The sequence below is a fragment of the Typopeltis vanoorti genome, chromosome 8 (genome assembly GCF_054136105.1).
Source record: "Typopeltis vanoorti isolate ZY-2024b chromosome 8, IOZ_Tvanoo_1.0, whole genome shotgun sequence".
Lineage (NCBI taxonomy): Eukaryota > Metazoa > Arthropoda > Arachnida > Uropygi > Thelyphonidae > Typopeltis > Typopeltis vanoorti.
Genome location: NC_143556.1, coordinates 102,516,585 through 102,531,867, shown reverse-complemented (window position 1 = coordinate 102,531,867; position 15,283 = coordinate 102,516,585). Strand labels below are relative to the sequence as shown.

At 33.9% G+C, this 15,283-nt stretch overlaps 1 protein-coding gene across 1 annotated transcript in view; it reads right to left on the bottom strand.

Annotated features, from left to right (window-relative positions):
* LOC150104236 (cyclin-A2-like) overlaps positions 1–15,283 on the bottom strand; it is a 175,286-nt gene that overhangs the window by 70,305 nt on the left and 89,698 nt on the right. The window contains exon 5 of the mRNA XM_090396860.1: positions 5,514–5,718. Coding sequence (XP_090252986.1) covers positions 5,514–5,718 — 205 coding nt within the window. The remainder of the gene's footprint in view (positions 1–5,513; positions 5,719–15,283) is intronic.

Here is a 15,283-nt window from a genome sequence, read left to right as displayed (position 1 = left end):
TCACCAATAGGTGGCAACATGGTCATATTCATTACAGTCAAATTGTGAGATGCTATTACCAGGTCAAGCACTCTCACACCCCTAGAATTTTCAATTACATGCTGTCTCAGATAGTTATCCCTTAATAATTGAATAAAATCCATTTCCTTCCTCACATGTGTCCTCTTCTCCTTCCAATCAATGTTACCATACTTTTAATCCCCCATAATAATTACCCCCCCTCCACTCATTTCATCAATTTGTTTATGTATACTATCTCCACCATCTATTCCATCACCTGGTCTATAGCAGCAGCACCCAACTGTATATTTTATTCTGTCAGTCTCAATCTTACACCAAATAGCCTCAAATGAGCTCTTTTCACTATCCTGCGATACAACTTCAATTCTTCTTGGCTGCAGTTCATCAGGCTATCATCAATAACACCCCCTCCCCCTATTTTATTCTCTCTGTCTCTCCTAAACACTATAACCTACACATTCTATCCCACTAACTATATCATCTTTCGTCAGCCATGTTTCACTAATGCCAATAACCTGTGGCCAGGAAGAGCCAATCAAGGCCAAAAATTCTTCCTTCTTGTTCCTAATACTCCTGGCATTAGTATACATGAAATGCAGTGATCCCTTTGTCCCACCCCTATCTTGATGCGTTATTCTAGATGTCCCATTCCCATTTTTTGTCCTTAGTGCTGGCTCAGGTACATTATATACATTTTTACACTCAACTGTCTCACTGATGTCTGCATATCCACTCCCCCCCATCCTTGGTAGTTCTAGTTTCCTTGGTTCTGCACATCCATTTTCAAAATATATATCACTGTTTAGAAAGAAGTCAATGAACATCCCCATTAGCAGGGTGTTGTGCCAAGTATTAAGTCACATGTTTGTAGACAGGAGAAATTGGAAGAATATGATGTTCCCAAGTTATTGCAACTGTGTCCAGGTAAAATGGCTGTGAGAAGGGAACTGACAGAGTTTGAAAGAGGCACTGTGATAGGATGCCATGTGCACATGTTCAGAAGTCTCACTGATGTCTGCATATCCACTCCCCCCCATCCTTGGTAGTTCTAGTTTCCCTGGTTCTGCACATCCATTTTCAAAATATATATCACTGTTTAGAAAGAAGTCAATGAACATCCCCATTAGCAGGGTGTTGTGCCAAGTATTAAGTCACATGTTTGTAGACAGGAGAAATTGGAAGAATATGATGTTCCCAAGTTATTGCAACTGTGTCCAGGTAAAATGGCTGTGAGAAGGGAACTGACAGAGTTTGAAAGAGGCACTGTGATAGGATGCCATGTGCACATGTTCAGAAGTTGATACATCCCAGGTCAATAATCATACTGAGATGGAAGCACAGGGAGTCAATTGCAAGTGCTACCCACAGTAGATGACCCACTACGTTCACTAAATATGACTATAGAGTACTACAAAGAATAATACGTAAAATCTGCCATTCATCAGCCAACATGTTGAATGCAGAGTTCCAGGCATCGAATGGAACACGAATCTGCACAAAAACATTCAGAACCCTGACTTACTTTTTATTGCATGTCTTGAAGTTCACAGCATGTGTTTCCATGGTAGGACCGCAATATGCATGCCCACATTACCCAAACCAACATGAAGTGTTGTCTTCAAGTGGTGCAAAGAGCATGTACAGTGGGAAGTGGAAGCAAATCGCACTACACCCTCTACCAAGCAGATGGATGGGTGGAGATGTGGCAGATGCCCAGTGAACATTTATTACCAGACTATGTAGCCCTAACTATGAAACTCAGAGGTGGAAGTATGATGGTATGGTCCTGTTTTTCCTGGTTTGGCCTGAGACCTCTGAGATGCTATGAACAGTGAACTCCAAGTGATATCTAAACATTCTGAACAATGCAATGATTCTTTACTTTGTGGCGTTTCTATGGAACTGATCATAGAGAGCCCCGATCTGAACCACACGGAACATCTGTGGGATGAACTGGAAACATCAGGTGAGGTCAAGGGACATCCATCCCATAAGAGTCCAGGATCTCATTACATGCCTACATGAAGGATGATCCAAAATTCCTGTTGATTGCCATCGCATACTTATGTAAAGTATGCCTGTAGGATTGCTGCAATCATCTGATTGCAGAAATTTCTTTCCAAGCAGTGTGTGTGTGTAAAAATATCTGTATTATCACTCACATGCACAAACATCTCATTTAATCCTAACAATATCGGTTTTTACCTGGCTGTCTCTGACTGCATACAGGAAAAGATTTCCTTCTTCGTGTACATTCAAAGGGGTGCCTGATTTTTGAATTTCCCATTTTAATATACTATACTGAAGAATTTTTCAGTACATCTATCATGAAGATGGCTCATGATAGGTGTACTGAAATATCAGTATATTAATGTTAATCAATTGAATGTTGAACTGTACTTAATGTACAACTACAGTATATCAATGAATTCCACACGGTTTTCATCTACAAATTTCTGTATCCAAAAATTGTAGATGAAAACTGTGTGGAATGTGATAGAACCTATCTTATTCTAATTTGAATTAATACAACTTTAAGTCATGTAGTTAAAATATCTTTGTTTTAATAGCACCTCAGTAGTTCAGCTTGTAAATGAGCTGTCCTTTAGCTGGCAAGACCAGGGTTTGACTCCAGTCTATAATGTAAAAAATCATTCCAAGTGTTTTTTCAACTAAAAAAAAAAAAAAAAGATAGCCAGTATCATACAGAATGGTTTCTTTTTGGCCAGGGAAAGACATGTATTTGCATCTAGTTGCTTTTGAATGTTTATCATTATTATTCCTTTCCGCTGATTATGCCATACAAATATTTTGCTATATGAAACATTTCAGTGAAATCTTTGTACTTTATCATGATTTAATTATTCCACTAATTTCTATTCTCACTGTGCTTGTCACTGATCCTACCACTACTGCCACTTACTTATTTCATCCATGAAATCATTTAGTTGATAGAATTTTTTTTGCATTATGAAAGAATGCAAACCTACGTACATAAGTATCAAAGTCAAACCCCAAATAAGGAGGGGAATGATTCACACCTGACAATGAAATTTATCTTCCATTAAATATATTTGTAAAAATCCATGTGAGATTCAAAACAACAGCCTGTTGGAGAGTAGAGGCATTATCCACTAGGCCAGCAAATTAGTACACAACAAAAATTAAATTCGACATTGGCTTTTGAATGTCAAAGGCCTTATAGGCCAATTCAGAGAAAGTTTAAGTTTATGTTCACAAATACTTCTAATTGAAAAAAAGTTCACCAGAATGTATATTGTATTCGAATTAAATGAACCAAAGTAAACAGAACAATTAACTTACTACTGTGAATTCACAGGACAAAGAAATGGTCACCAGTTTTGTAAAGGTGAAATGAAATTATACGTGCATTTGATTAGCATAAAAATTGATCACTGTAATTTCTATAACTTTTTCCCTTAAAAAAAAAAAAAGTCTTATGAAGTTAAGAAGCTATGTGACTTTCTCCAGACCATACTTTAATAAACATCCATGCAACCTGGTGTCCAAATCCACAGCCTTTTCACCAACAGCAGAATATGTTTACCACTCAACCTGGGTGGCTAATGTATTCACTCTCCAACAAATAAGCTACAGATCTGAATCCCACCATGGGGCAAGGATGTTTGTGGTTGTCATTGGCAAGTAGACCACCACCTAGCTTATTGGAGACCTGAAGTGGCTTGAAAAGGTTCTGTTCAATCTCTAGAGAAGGGATTCTGGAGCAAGTAAAAAATGATTTAAGAAATACACAAACAATTATAAAAAAAGAAAAGACGTGTCTGAAAGCAATTCATCATATTAAGTTCTCAACTACTGGTCTAATTTAAAACAAATCAGTCACATATTGCTAACATATTTTCGACTCAAAGCTTAAAAGAAAGATTAAAACCTTATAAGCTTGAAGGTTCACTTAAGGATCAAAGCTAATTACTGGAGGAAACTTCAACATTTAAAGAATTCAGAGAATTTTTTAAAAGCTTGTCAGAGAATTCTGATAAACTTTTCAAAAAAAATGACAGAAAAAGGCTGATTTCATGGAAACATTCATGAAGCCTGTAAAACATTCATGCTCCTACTCATACAAATTAAATATCTAATTTAAAATACTCCAGTATCTTTGTTTTAGAGCAAAATTCCAGTTAACCAGCATCTGGCTTTTTTTTTTTTTTTTTTAATTCTTATATGCAATACTAATCATAATACAAAAAAGAAAGTCATGCTAAATCAGTCTACCCTTGAATTTTATATTTCTTTTAAAAGAAACAAAATATTTTACAGCAAATTAAAAACAGGCCTTTTTTTTCCACAAGGACAAATCTTGTAGGTGCTCCATATAAGTGAATAAATAAATGAAATCCCTTTATTTATTTAAAATGAAGTTTTTAATATAAAAATTGAAATCCATGTTCTTTGCTAGTAAGGAAAAAAAAAAAAAAAAAATCAGCTAACTCCTTTTTATTCCTGTATAGAGAGTAGGTGAGGCCGTTTAGCCCTATCTAACTTTTGGAGACTGAGTGGGCAGTTCAATCTCCACTGGCAGCCAATCAGAAATAGCTGGCCCAAGGCTATCACTAATTAAGCGGCACGCAGTGAAGAGAGATGGCTCAACAAGTGCCGCCATCTCGTGGTCCCTAACCCTAACACAATATATTTAGTGTCTGAAATAATGTGGGTTCTACGGTTGATTTTCTTGATTTAACGGGATGAAAAACCCGAGTTTCCAGGAGAAAAAACCCGCTTGCCTGTGCCAGAGATCGACTAACTCGGGAACCGGTCAAAAAAAGGCTTAGAAAAATTTCCCTCTAGTCGAAGACTAGATTCGAAACAAAGTCTTCCTTCGTGCGGTCAAGCGCTGTGGTATGCAAACGCCACATCCACTGAGCTACACAGGCTCTAAAGAAGTAAGGCTCTACTAGTAAGGAAGAAACACTAATTTATCTCAAAAAAAAAAAAAAAAAAAAAATCATAGTTTCCCATCCTTGGAATAGAAGAAATAACATGAGAAAATTAGCTTCTTACTTTAAACAGCCGTTCAAGATTGCAGGATAAATTAATTTAATAACAGGAATATTTGAAGGTAATTTTGGAATTTTATTGAGTATTCTTAATCAACCGAATCATCTGAGAGATAAGTGATACATCTCTAATTTTAATAGAAATATAAGTTTCCAAAGTTCTTTTTAGCTGAATAATAAAGGAAATACTAACAGACATTAGAAGATATAATAAAGTAGCATCATTACAAACTTCCAGACTTAAGCCCATCTAGAGTAGCATGATTAACTCCCAAATTACTAAATTTCTATTTCTACAAATGTGTTTCTCTCCAAAGTCCTTGGACTCCTTAGATGTGTCATATAATAATTATAATAATTAATAATAATGCATTCATGGTTGGGTTTGTGTTTCAGTATGCTAAATAATAATAATTTCAAGCATAAATATTAAACAAAGAAATAAAACCTTACCTGTGATAAATACTGAACATGTTCAGGAACATGACCTATAAAGCAATATCTTTGCAAAAACGAATATATTGTTGGGACAGCCAAGTCAAAAGATAGTACCTTAAGAATAAGATGTTCCATTCTAAGAACTTGTTTTTTTGTATATGTATCATCAGTGATATATACAAATTCAGCAATGTCAGGTGGATAAATCTCTTCATATTTTCTATAAAAAGAAAAAAGAAGGAAAAAAAGGGCTCAAAATACTTATTTTAAAACTGTGATGAAAACTTTCACAAATATGAAAACTCTTCTCCTTAAAAAATAATAATAATAAAAACTGACATTCAGTAAAACACATTAATCCTGTTTTTACATTCCTTATATATTATTTATAAGGGAGACATCCAGGGAGTCAGGGACTCATTGAAGGAGGCTATATACTACATGCACCAGCTGCCAAACTTGTTCTTGAATTCATTCACATTACTTGCACACAGAACATCCGATGGCAATCTATTACAATCATGCACACACTATAACAGAAAAATCTAGATTTCACTCCTTTCTTCACGGCATTTGCCAGCTTTCAAGGATGCCCTCTCATCCTTACCACCACTCGCCATAAAATTCCATCAACTAAAATCCTGCAAGACCCTTTCAGAAGTTTGTAAGTCTCAATCATATCATTCATCTTTCTCCTTTATGCTAGTGTCTGCAGTCTACAAATTCTCAATACAAATTGTCTTCCTAATCTGTATTACACAATCCTGATATCATTTTCAGCACTCTTTTGTGCACCCTATCCACTGTATCAGAATCACAATGGAAACCAGGAGACTAGACCTGCATACAATAGTCCAAGTGAGGTCTTATCAATGCCTTGTCAAAGTTTGTTTCAGCATTGCAATTATCTTTTGGGTTGTATTTGGGTCTTTGCCATATGGCCCCTGAACTTCAACTTCCTATCTATTGATACTCCAAGATTCCTAGCCTGAACATTTTCTTCTAGCATAATCCCACCAATATAATACAACTTTGGATATATAATCACACCAAAGTGCATAACTTTGCATTTACTGACATCCATTTTCCCATGCCCACGTAGACTATTCAAATCATTCTATATATAAGTACTGCATATCAGCAGCATTCCTGATTACTCTACCTATCTTTGCATGGGAAAGATTTGACAGGTGACATACAACTATTTGCTGTATGTCACCTGTCAAATCTTTCCCAATATCATTAATGTATAGATTAAATAACAGTGGACCAAGGACTGATCCTTGTGGTGCACCACAAGTTACCTTAAATCTTGCAGACTCACAACCCCCCCCCAATATACCACTTTTTTATATATATCTGCCAGTCAGCCATCCATTATGGTTATAAAATATTAAATATGCTAATATTTTATAATCCAAACACATATTCTCCAATTTATGCAACAGTCTTCCATGCTGTAGTCTGCCAAAAGCCATAGCAGAATCCAAAAGTATCATGGTGTATCCATTTCCTCCCTGTCTAATTCAATGGTAATATTATTATAGAATGTCAGCAAGATGCTAAAACATGGCCCTCCCAGTAAACCCATGCTGAAATATAATTTACAATGAACATGTAAATTACATGTTCTTTGTAAATTTGCAATTTGTTCATTGCATTCTTTGTAATGAACATATAAATTACATGTTCATTACAAAGCAAAGATTCTCTCTCTCAACCCATTTCTGAATGTGAACCCTAACTTTTCTAAAATCCTCACCACCACTCCAGAGATACTAATAGGTCGTAATTTGATACATTAGTGTTTGCACCATCCTTGTACAATGGGATTACTATACATTCTTTCTGCTCCTGCAAAATCTTCCCTGTTCTGAGACTCAAATTTTAGAGCCTGGTCAAATAAACAGCCAGTTCAGCTGAACACTCTTGTAGCATCTATGCTGATATCCTATCAGTCCATATTGCTGAATTCTTATTCAGTTTGTGCAACAGCTCTAATACCTTCTCATACACCTGAGTTTCTTCATTCAGTGAAGAGTTAGCAGCAAGCACAATGTTGAATATACTAGGTTGATAACTTTTAGCAAAATGAGCAACCATTAGTTAAGCAATCTCTTCTGCATCTCTAACCCTTGCATCATCATCTGCTTTCAGTAGAGTTATTCTTTCATATTTATTCTTTCTTTTACTTGCAGCATCATGATAAAAATCTTTAGGGCTATTTTTAGCTTGAGGGATTAGTTTTTTTTTTCATATTCAGACTTATCTTTCCATACAACAGTTACAACTATTCTGGCCTACTGCTTATAATTTTCATAGCAGACATCATCCTTAGACATGGTATTCCTTCCATGTCATCTTTTTCTTACGAATCTCTTTCTTGATTAGATCACACATCCATTTCACTTCTACTCTATTTATTCTTCAACATTCCGATATTACATCAATTAAGTATTTTTTAAACACTGCCCATGCACCATCAATAACTTTCTTATCCAACAGCTGATACCATATGTCAGAGTAAAAACTAGTGATAACAAAATTTCCAATTTTCTCTAGTAACAACTAGAAGCATTGGATCTTATAAAAATCTAAATAATTTAGAACTAGTTGCGATTAGTTAAAACTAGAAGCTTCAAATTGTAGAGCTGACAAACTAGTATTGCCTAGTAAGAATGAAGGTACTGAAATCTAGAGACTAATTGATGAATGAAGCTGAAAGAAGAGTACTGGGAAGAAAAAAAAATCCACAAGTTTGCTAATAATATATTACGGTTTACTGATATACATAACTATACTAATTCCTGATGATACAGATTAGGGACTAAGATAGGTATTGCATAGAAATTACTTTGCAGACTGATTTGGTAACTGCAATTTTTTTTTTTTCGTCATTACTTAGGTGAACCAAAGGAAAAAACCACCTACATACAGAAATACTGCATTGGGAAAAGGGCTTGTCATATGGCATTATAAGAAATATGCATCAAATATGAGCTTTTGCAAAGAAATTAATGTACAATTCTAAATGTCACAATAATACCTAATGCAAAAATATTTTCTAATGGTTTTTGTTTTTTGAAAGATTTAATGGGGGGAAAGCAGATTTCAATTGTCTACTTCTTACTAAGTAATACTGGTTTTGTTGAATACAGTTTAAGATACTAGTTATAACTCGTTATTTGATATAAGAATACTCTGACAAGCATTATGAACTCTATCACAGAAAAATGGCATATTTTCAATTTATTATTGGAATGTGAAAAACTTCAATAAGGATGTGTGGAAAAATGTTTGAACATCATCTATTTTAAGCTATGTTTTTTGACAATTGTTGTTTAACATCACTTCTGCAAGATTTTGTTCATTGTCATTTTTCTTTCATAGTATTAGGTGTTGTGGCCTAATACCAGCCTTGCACCATCTTTTTAAAAGACTTCATCTATTTTTTTTTCCTGTGATTTATATTTTAGTAGTCTATTCATAAGATGAATCCATTTTATCTCTATAAATATCTATTTGGCAGATTTCTTTTAGTAGTTTTTCTAATACTTCTATTCATCTAGTTTAGTGTATCCCATTGTGTATATTGAGAATATAGTTTATTCTCAACAATTTCATTTCTAGATGTTATTCTCCACTGGATCACCCCCTCCCCCTTTTTTTTAAAACTCATTTTCCCAGTTTAATAACAAACAGATTTAGCTAAAACATTGAAGATTCTTTATTTGTTTGTGAAGTTCGGCTTAAAAATATTGCTAATCATTAATTTTAATCTTGAGATCTGTTTCTTCAACGCAGTCTATATTACTGCCTAGACAACTGATTATTATCTTGTTCAATTGGTTTATTATTTAAAATTGTTCTGCTTCTTTGGCTTCCTTCAGCTGCCATGACTTGTTTTATCAGAAGATATACTCATACTACATGCAGAACAATCTCATCAAGGTTTTAAAGCAATTCTAGGAGTCAGAAATTTTATTCTGTATGTAGTCCTGTAATATTCACACTTTGCCATTCTTTTGACACACACACACACAGTAAAAGAGTGGAGACATACAGACAGATCCCAACTTATGTTATTAAATCTGACTTACATAACATGAATTTTATGTAAGTCAGATTTAATCCACTAATTAATCAAATCCTATTATGTTTATGGAACATGTATACAGCAGTACATTAACATGTTTTAAACTTATTTCTCTTAACTTCATTCACAGGATGCACACACAAATTCGATTTATGTGATTAGATTTAAATATTAATGGCTTGAGACAAGATCCTAGCTTGTAACATTTGTAAAATCACGATTACTTGTAAAATGATTAAAATGGCCAAGTTTGACTTTGATAGGACTAAATGTAGAAAACTTGCTGCCTGTGCAAATGGCAGTTGCTTTGTGGTACATTTAGGGAAAGTTGTTGGGCCCAACTCTGTTTGTCTGTGCTGAGTCTTTCTCACCCTAATGGTAGCAGCACTGTATCATCGCTTAAAGATAAGGCTGAAATCCTGGTTCATCATCCACAAGCGGTGAGAGCTAGTTTTTTCTCTCTCAGAGCAGTGAGCAAAATAGAACAGTATGTCTGTTGAAGTGGTGAGTGCAGCTAGTGTCAAAGTGTTTAAGTGACTGTGTGACAAATTGTTCCACCCACTCACTGCTCAGAGAGAAAAATCGAGTGACACCCATTTCTTAGCTACACACAAACTCAACTTCTATAGATACCTCCTTGTCCCCTCTCTCTCAAATGAAAAACTCCATCAGCTGATATCCTATAATCATCCTTTCTAAAGTTTATAGGTCTCTATAATATTCTCCTTTATCCTGTCTAGCAGTGCCTGCAGTCCATATATATACTCTCATAATTAGATCCACAATCTCAATACCATCTTAGTAACTGTTCCCTGCACCCTCTCAACAGCTTCTTTATCCCTCCCCAGAACCCAAAGACTAAATACATATCCAGAGGTTCAGGTGTATTCATAATCAAGGCTTTGTGAAGAGAAAAAAAATCCCTTCCCTATCTTTCATGTCATTGTTTCAGCATCGCAATTATCCTTCGATTTTATTCAAAATTTGAACCTTTGGACTTAAACTTCCTATTCCACAACTGGAATAGGAAGTTTCTAACTTTTGTTTCTCCAAGCATAATCCTACCAATATAATATGCTACTGAAAATCATGTTGATAAATTTATTTGTTTCGGGCCATTGGATAGGTTGAACAAGAAGCTGGAATTTTTGACTTCAGCCCTTGAATATATATTTTTATTCTACATTGCAATAACATTTTTTTTTTTTTTTTTTTTTTTTTTTAGAGAACCAAGGCTTGAAGAGGGTCATGGGTTTGCAGTGGAGTGGGGAATGAAGAGCCTCATTCAAGTAAGGACTATTACAATTAATTGATTAGAAAGGAGTATTCGGATAAGGAGAGTGAAGCAGTAATCAGACCATGAAAAGAGGTATAGAAATTACAGAGGTCACCCGAATTGGCATTGTTGGGCCAGCAGGTAATATGCTGAGAGAAGATCAAATTATAGAAAAATAAATATGGATAAGGTTACTGTCAGATTTGCAGAGGCAAACAACTAGAACAAGCATGTCAAACACGTGGCCTGCCAACAAGTAACATGTGGCCTGCCAAACTTTGTAATCAATATGGTTATTTAACTTTTGACAACACCAAATTAAATAAACATATTTAAAAAATTAACATTTCCACTTAAGATTAGTTTATATGCCAAAGTACTCTGCAATTTCTAAAGGAAATAATGTCTATTTGTCATTTCAAAAAATCTTGTTACACCACTGCATAAATATCAAATTTTAATGAGCAAGTCTATGTGGCTACATCTTCTGACCACAGCAATCAGAAGCTAGCCATTAGCAATTTTCAAGTTGTAAGAAAGTGTAGTGTTTTCTTTATAATTAATAAAGAATTTATAAAAATAATGTCAAAACCTTCAACCAGTATGAGTAAAAAACAATTAATTGAAGAACATCTTAGTTTTCAAGAAAAATGGGAGTTACAATATTTTTGTATTCAAGGGGAAAAAAAAAAAATTATACCTGATATGTAGTAACTCTATTGCAGTTTGCAAAGAATATAATATTAAAAGGCATTACGATACAAATCATAAAGAAAACTATGACAAATATGTTTGGAAACTTCATGAAGATAAACTGTCAGAATTAAAGTTGACACTGCAAAATCAAAGTGTATTTACCAAACCTACTGAAGATAATAGAGCTATGGTAAAAACCAGTTATTTGTTATCACATTTAGACATTTAAGCAAGTCTAAACCATTCACTGAAGGGGAATTTACTTGCAAATGAACTATTAACAGTTGAAGTATTGTGTCCTGATCAATTAAAGAAATTTAAAAATATAAGCTTATCTCACAATACCATTGCTAGCAGAATTGATAATATAGCCGGGAACTTAAGGAATCAACTAAAATCAATAATTCCAACATTTCAGGCCTATTCCCTTGCAATTGACGAAAGTACAGATGTACAGGTATCGCTCAGCTGGCTGTTTTTATTCATGGATGTGATATGAACTTAAAAGTAAGTGAAGAACTTCTAGAAATTATTCCTATGAATGATACAACCACTGGAGTTGATATTTTTGATGTCCTTATGGAAGTTTTGAATGAATACAATTTACTTTAAAAAAGCTAGTTTGTCTTGCAAATGATGGTGCTCCTGCCATGACTGGTGTTGTTAAAGGAGTTACAAATTTAGAAGAGAAATGCAAAGAACAAGGTAATAATAATTTTCAACATTTTCATTGCATTATTCATCAGCAAACACTATGCTCCAAAGTTTTAAATATTGGACATGTCCTAAGAAGTGTAAGTAAAATTGTAAATTATTCGTGCACATGGGCTTAATCATTACCAATTTAGTAACTTTCGAAAAGATATAGAAAGTGAATATTATACAGAAATAACGATCTACCTTATTATACAGAAATTAGATGGCTTTCTAGTTTTAAAGTGATTCTTCGAATTGCTGGATGAAATTATAATTTTTTTTTTTTTTAGAATCGAAAAATTATGAATGTGAAATATTAAAAAATGATCAATGGATAAAGGACCTGGCTTTTTCAGTTGACATTACAAGTCACCTTAATCTTAAGCTACAAGGCAAACATCAAGTAATTACTATGTTATTTGATAATATCAACATTTTCAAACAGAAATTATTACTTAAAATAAAAGAGCCAATAGGCTTCACTTTGGCGATGTAACATTATTTAAATTAAGGGGATATTAAATCCCACATTATTTCAAAGCCGAATAAGAAACTCAAAGACAGGAATCAAACAGTTTCATGCTGAATATAGCAAACTATAAAAGTTTCGTCGAATTGTAGCGTAAAGCACATAGTTCAACATTAGGGCAACTCGTTGCAAAGGTGGGGAAAGTTCTGATCACTATTCTTAGTATTTCCCATAATATAAAACACATCTCCTAGGAGATGTATGATGTTATACATTATGGTGGAAGGTCACTACCCAGACCGATTTCAATCTTTATTGAGGTCTCATCAGTGAGTAGGTAGACCAGGTAATACTGAGGTTATAACGAAAAGAACTTTTATACTTTGCTATACGAGTTGATCAAAAAGGTGCACCCATAAATTACTTAAAATAAAAGAGCCAATAGGCTTCACTTCGGCGATGTAACATTATTTAAATTTAAATATTATTACATTTAATGTCCCCTTAATTTAAATAATGTTACATTGCCGAAGTGAAGCCTATTGGCTCTTTTATTTTAAGTAATTTATGGGTGCACTTTTTGACAACTCCTATAGCAAAGTATAAAAGTTCTTTTCGCTATAACCTCAGTATCACCTGGTCTACCTACTCACTGATGAGGCCTCAATAAAGGTTGAAACCAGTCTGGGTAGTGACCTTCTGCCATAACGTATAATATCAAACATCTCCTAGGAGATGTTTTACATTATGGGAAATAGTGATCAGAACTTTCCCCACCTTTGCAACGAGTTGCCCTAGTGTTGAACTATGTGCTTTAGCTTACGCTACAATTCACCGAAACTTTTATAGTTTGCTATATTCGGCATGAAACTCTTTGATTCCTATCTTTGAGTTTCTTATTCGGCTTTGAAATAATGTGGGATTTAATATCCCCTTAATTTAAAAGAGATTATTACTTTGGCAAAAACAAATTCAAAAAGAAAATTTATCCCATTTTGAATGTTGTCAATCATTATTACAAAAATCACCGAAATTGAAATTTTCAGAATATGCCAATCAAATTAAGTTATTAGAAAATGAATTCGAAAGAAGATTTTTAGATTTAAGAAATATGAAAATCAATTTCACCTATTTACTTCTCCTCTATCAATTGATGTTGAAACTGTTGATGACATTTTACAGTTGGAATTAATCAAAATTCAGTATTGAAACAAAAATATATGGATATTGGAATTCCAAAGTTTATAATTATTTATCAGTCAATTGATACCCCAATGTGTTACGTGCAATTAGGCGTATTTTATCTATATTCGGTAGCACATATTTATGTGAACAATTATTTTCAACTTTGTTGTTTATTTTTTAACGGTATATATTAGAACACAGAAACCAAGTAAATAATTAATTTATTAACTTATTGCTGATATTTTGCTGGTGTTATAACCAGCATCTTCAGAGCACAAAAATAGTTTGTCACAATATGCAAGACTATAACAACATGGTGTAATCAATGGACTAGTTAAACAAAATTGTAGCAGCAACACAAAGACTAGAGTCCTGATTTTTGGCACCCTCTATCTAAAAAAAAAAAAACTGTAGCTATCACATAAGACTAGAGTCCTAAAAAAAAAAAAAACAAACAAACTAGTTTTTTCTTAAGATGACTGTCTCCCAGATCTTAGGCAAGTTAATACAGCCATATTTGTTGAGATTTGGAGCGTGTTTCAGGGCTTCTGTCGCCTCTAAGAACAATCTCTCCGACTTGTAAGAGCTTCTGCGTAGTACTTTTGTGTTTTTCCAGTTGATCCTGTGCGCAGGGGGTATCGAGAGCATGGTCTGCTAGGCCCGACTTGCCATAGTGATAATTCTGTCCACACGTTTATTTTCAACTTTAAAGAATAATAAAACTGTGGAAAGATCAAGATTAACAGACCAGCATGTGCAGCAATATTGAAAATAACAACAGCTCAACAAATTCAACCAAATTTTGAAGATTTCGTTAATGAAAAACGTTGTCAAGTTTCTTCAAAAAAATGATATGTATAACTTTATTTAAATATGTAAACTTTATATTTTATATGTATTTTTGTAACATGATTGTATTTTGTACTTATATACTCCAATGTAATTATTAAAAAAATCTGTTTCCTCTTTATTTCGAGATTTTTGTTCTGTTTCGGCCCACAGCTTTATGTATAATTCTTAATTTGGCCCTTAGAGGTACAAGAGTTTGACATGCCTGATCTAGAGCATATATCTGGAGGCAGTGCTAGTTAGGACAAGGTCCAGAGTAATTAAACAATGAAAATTATTTGGCGTTCAAGGAATGTACTAGAGAATTGTAAAGGCCTCTAACCTGGTTGTTTAACTAATCTCAACATAAACATGCTTCATGATGAGTGCAAGACAATTCAACTATACATACAAGGGGAGAAGATAGAACTCATGCAGCTCATTATAGACCAATATCTCTGGAGTGGTTATTAAGGCATTAGAGAAGCCAATGAAGAAGTGATGTAACATTTGAACAGAATTAATATTTCCTACCTAGT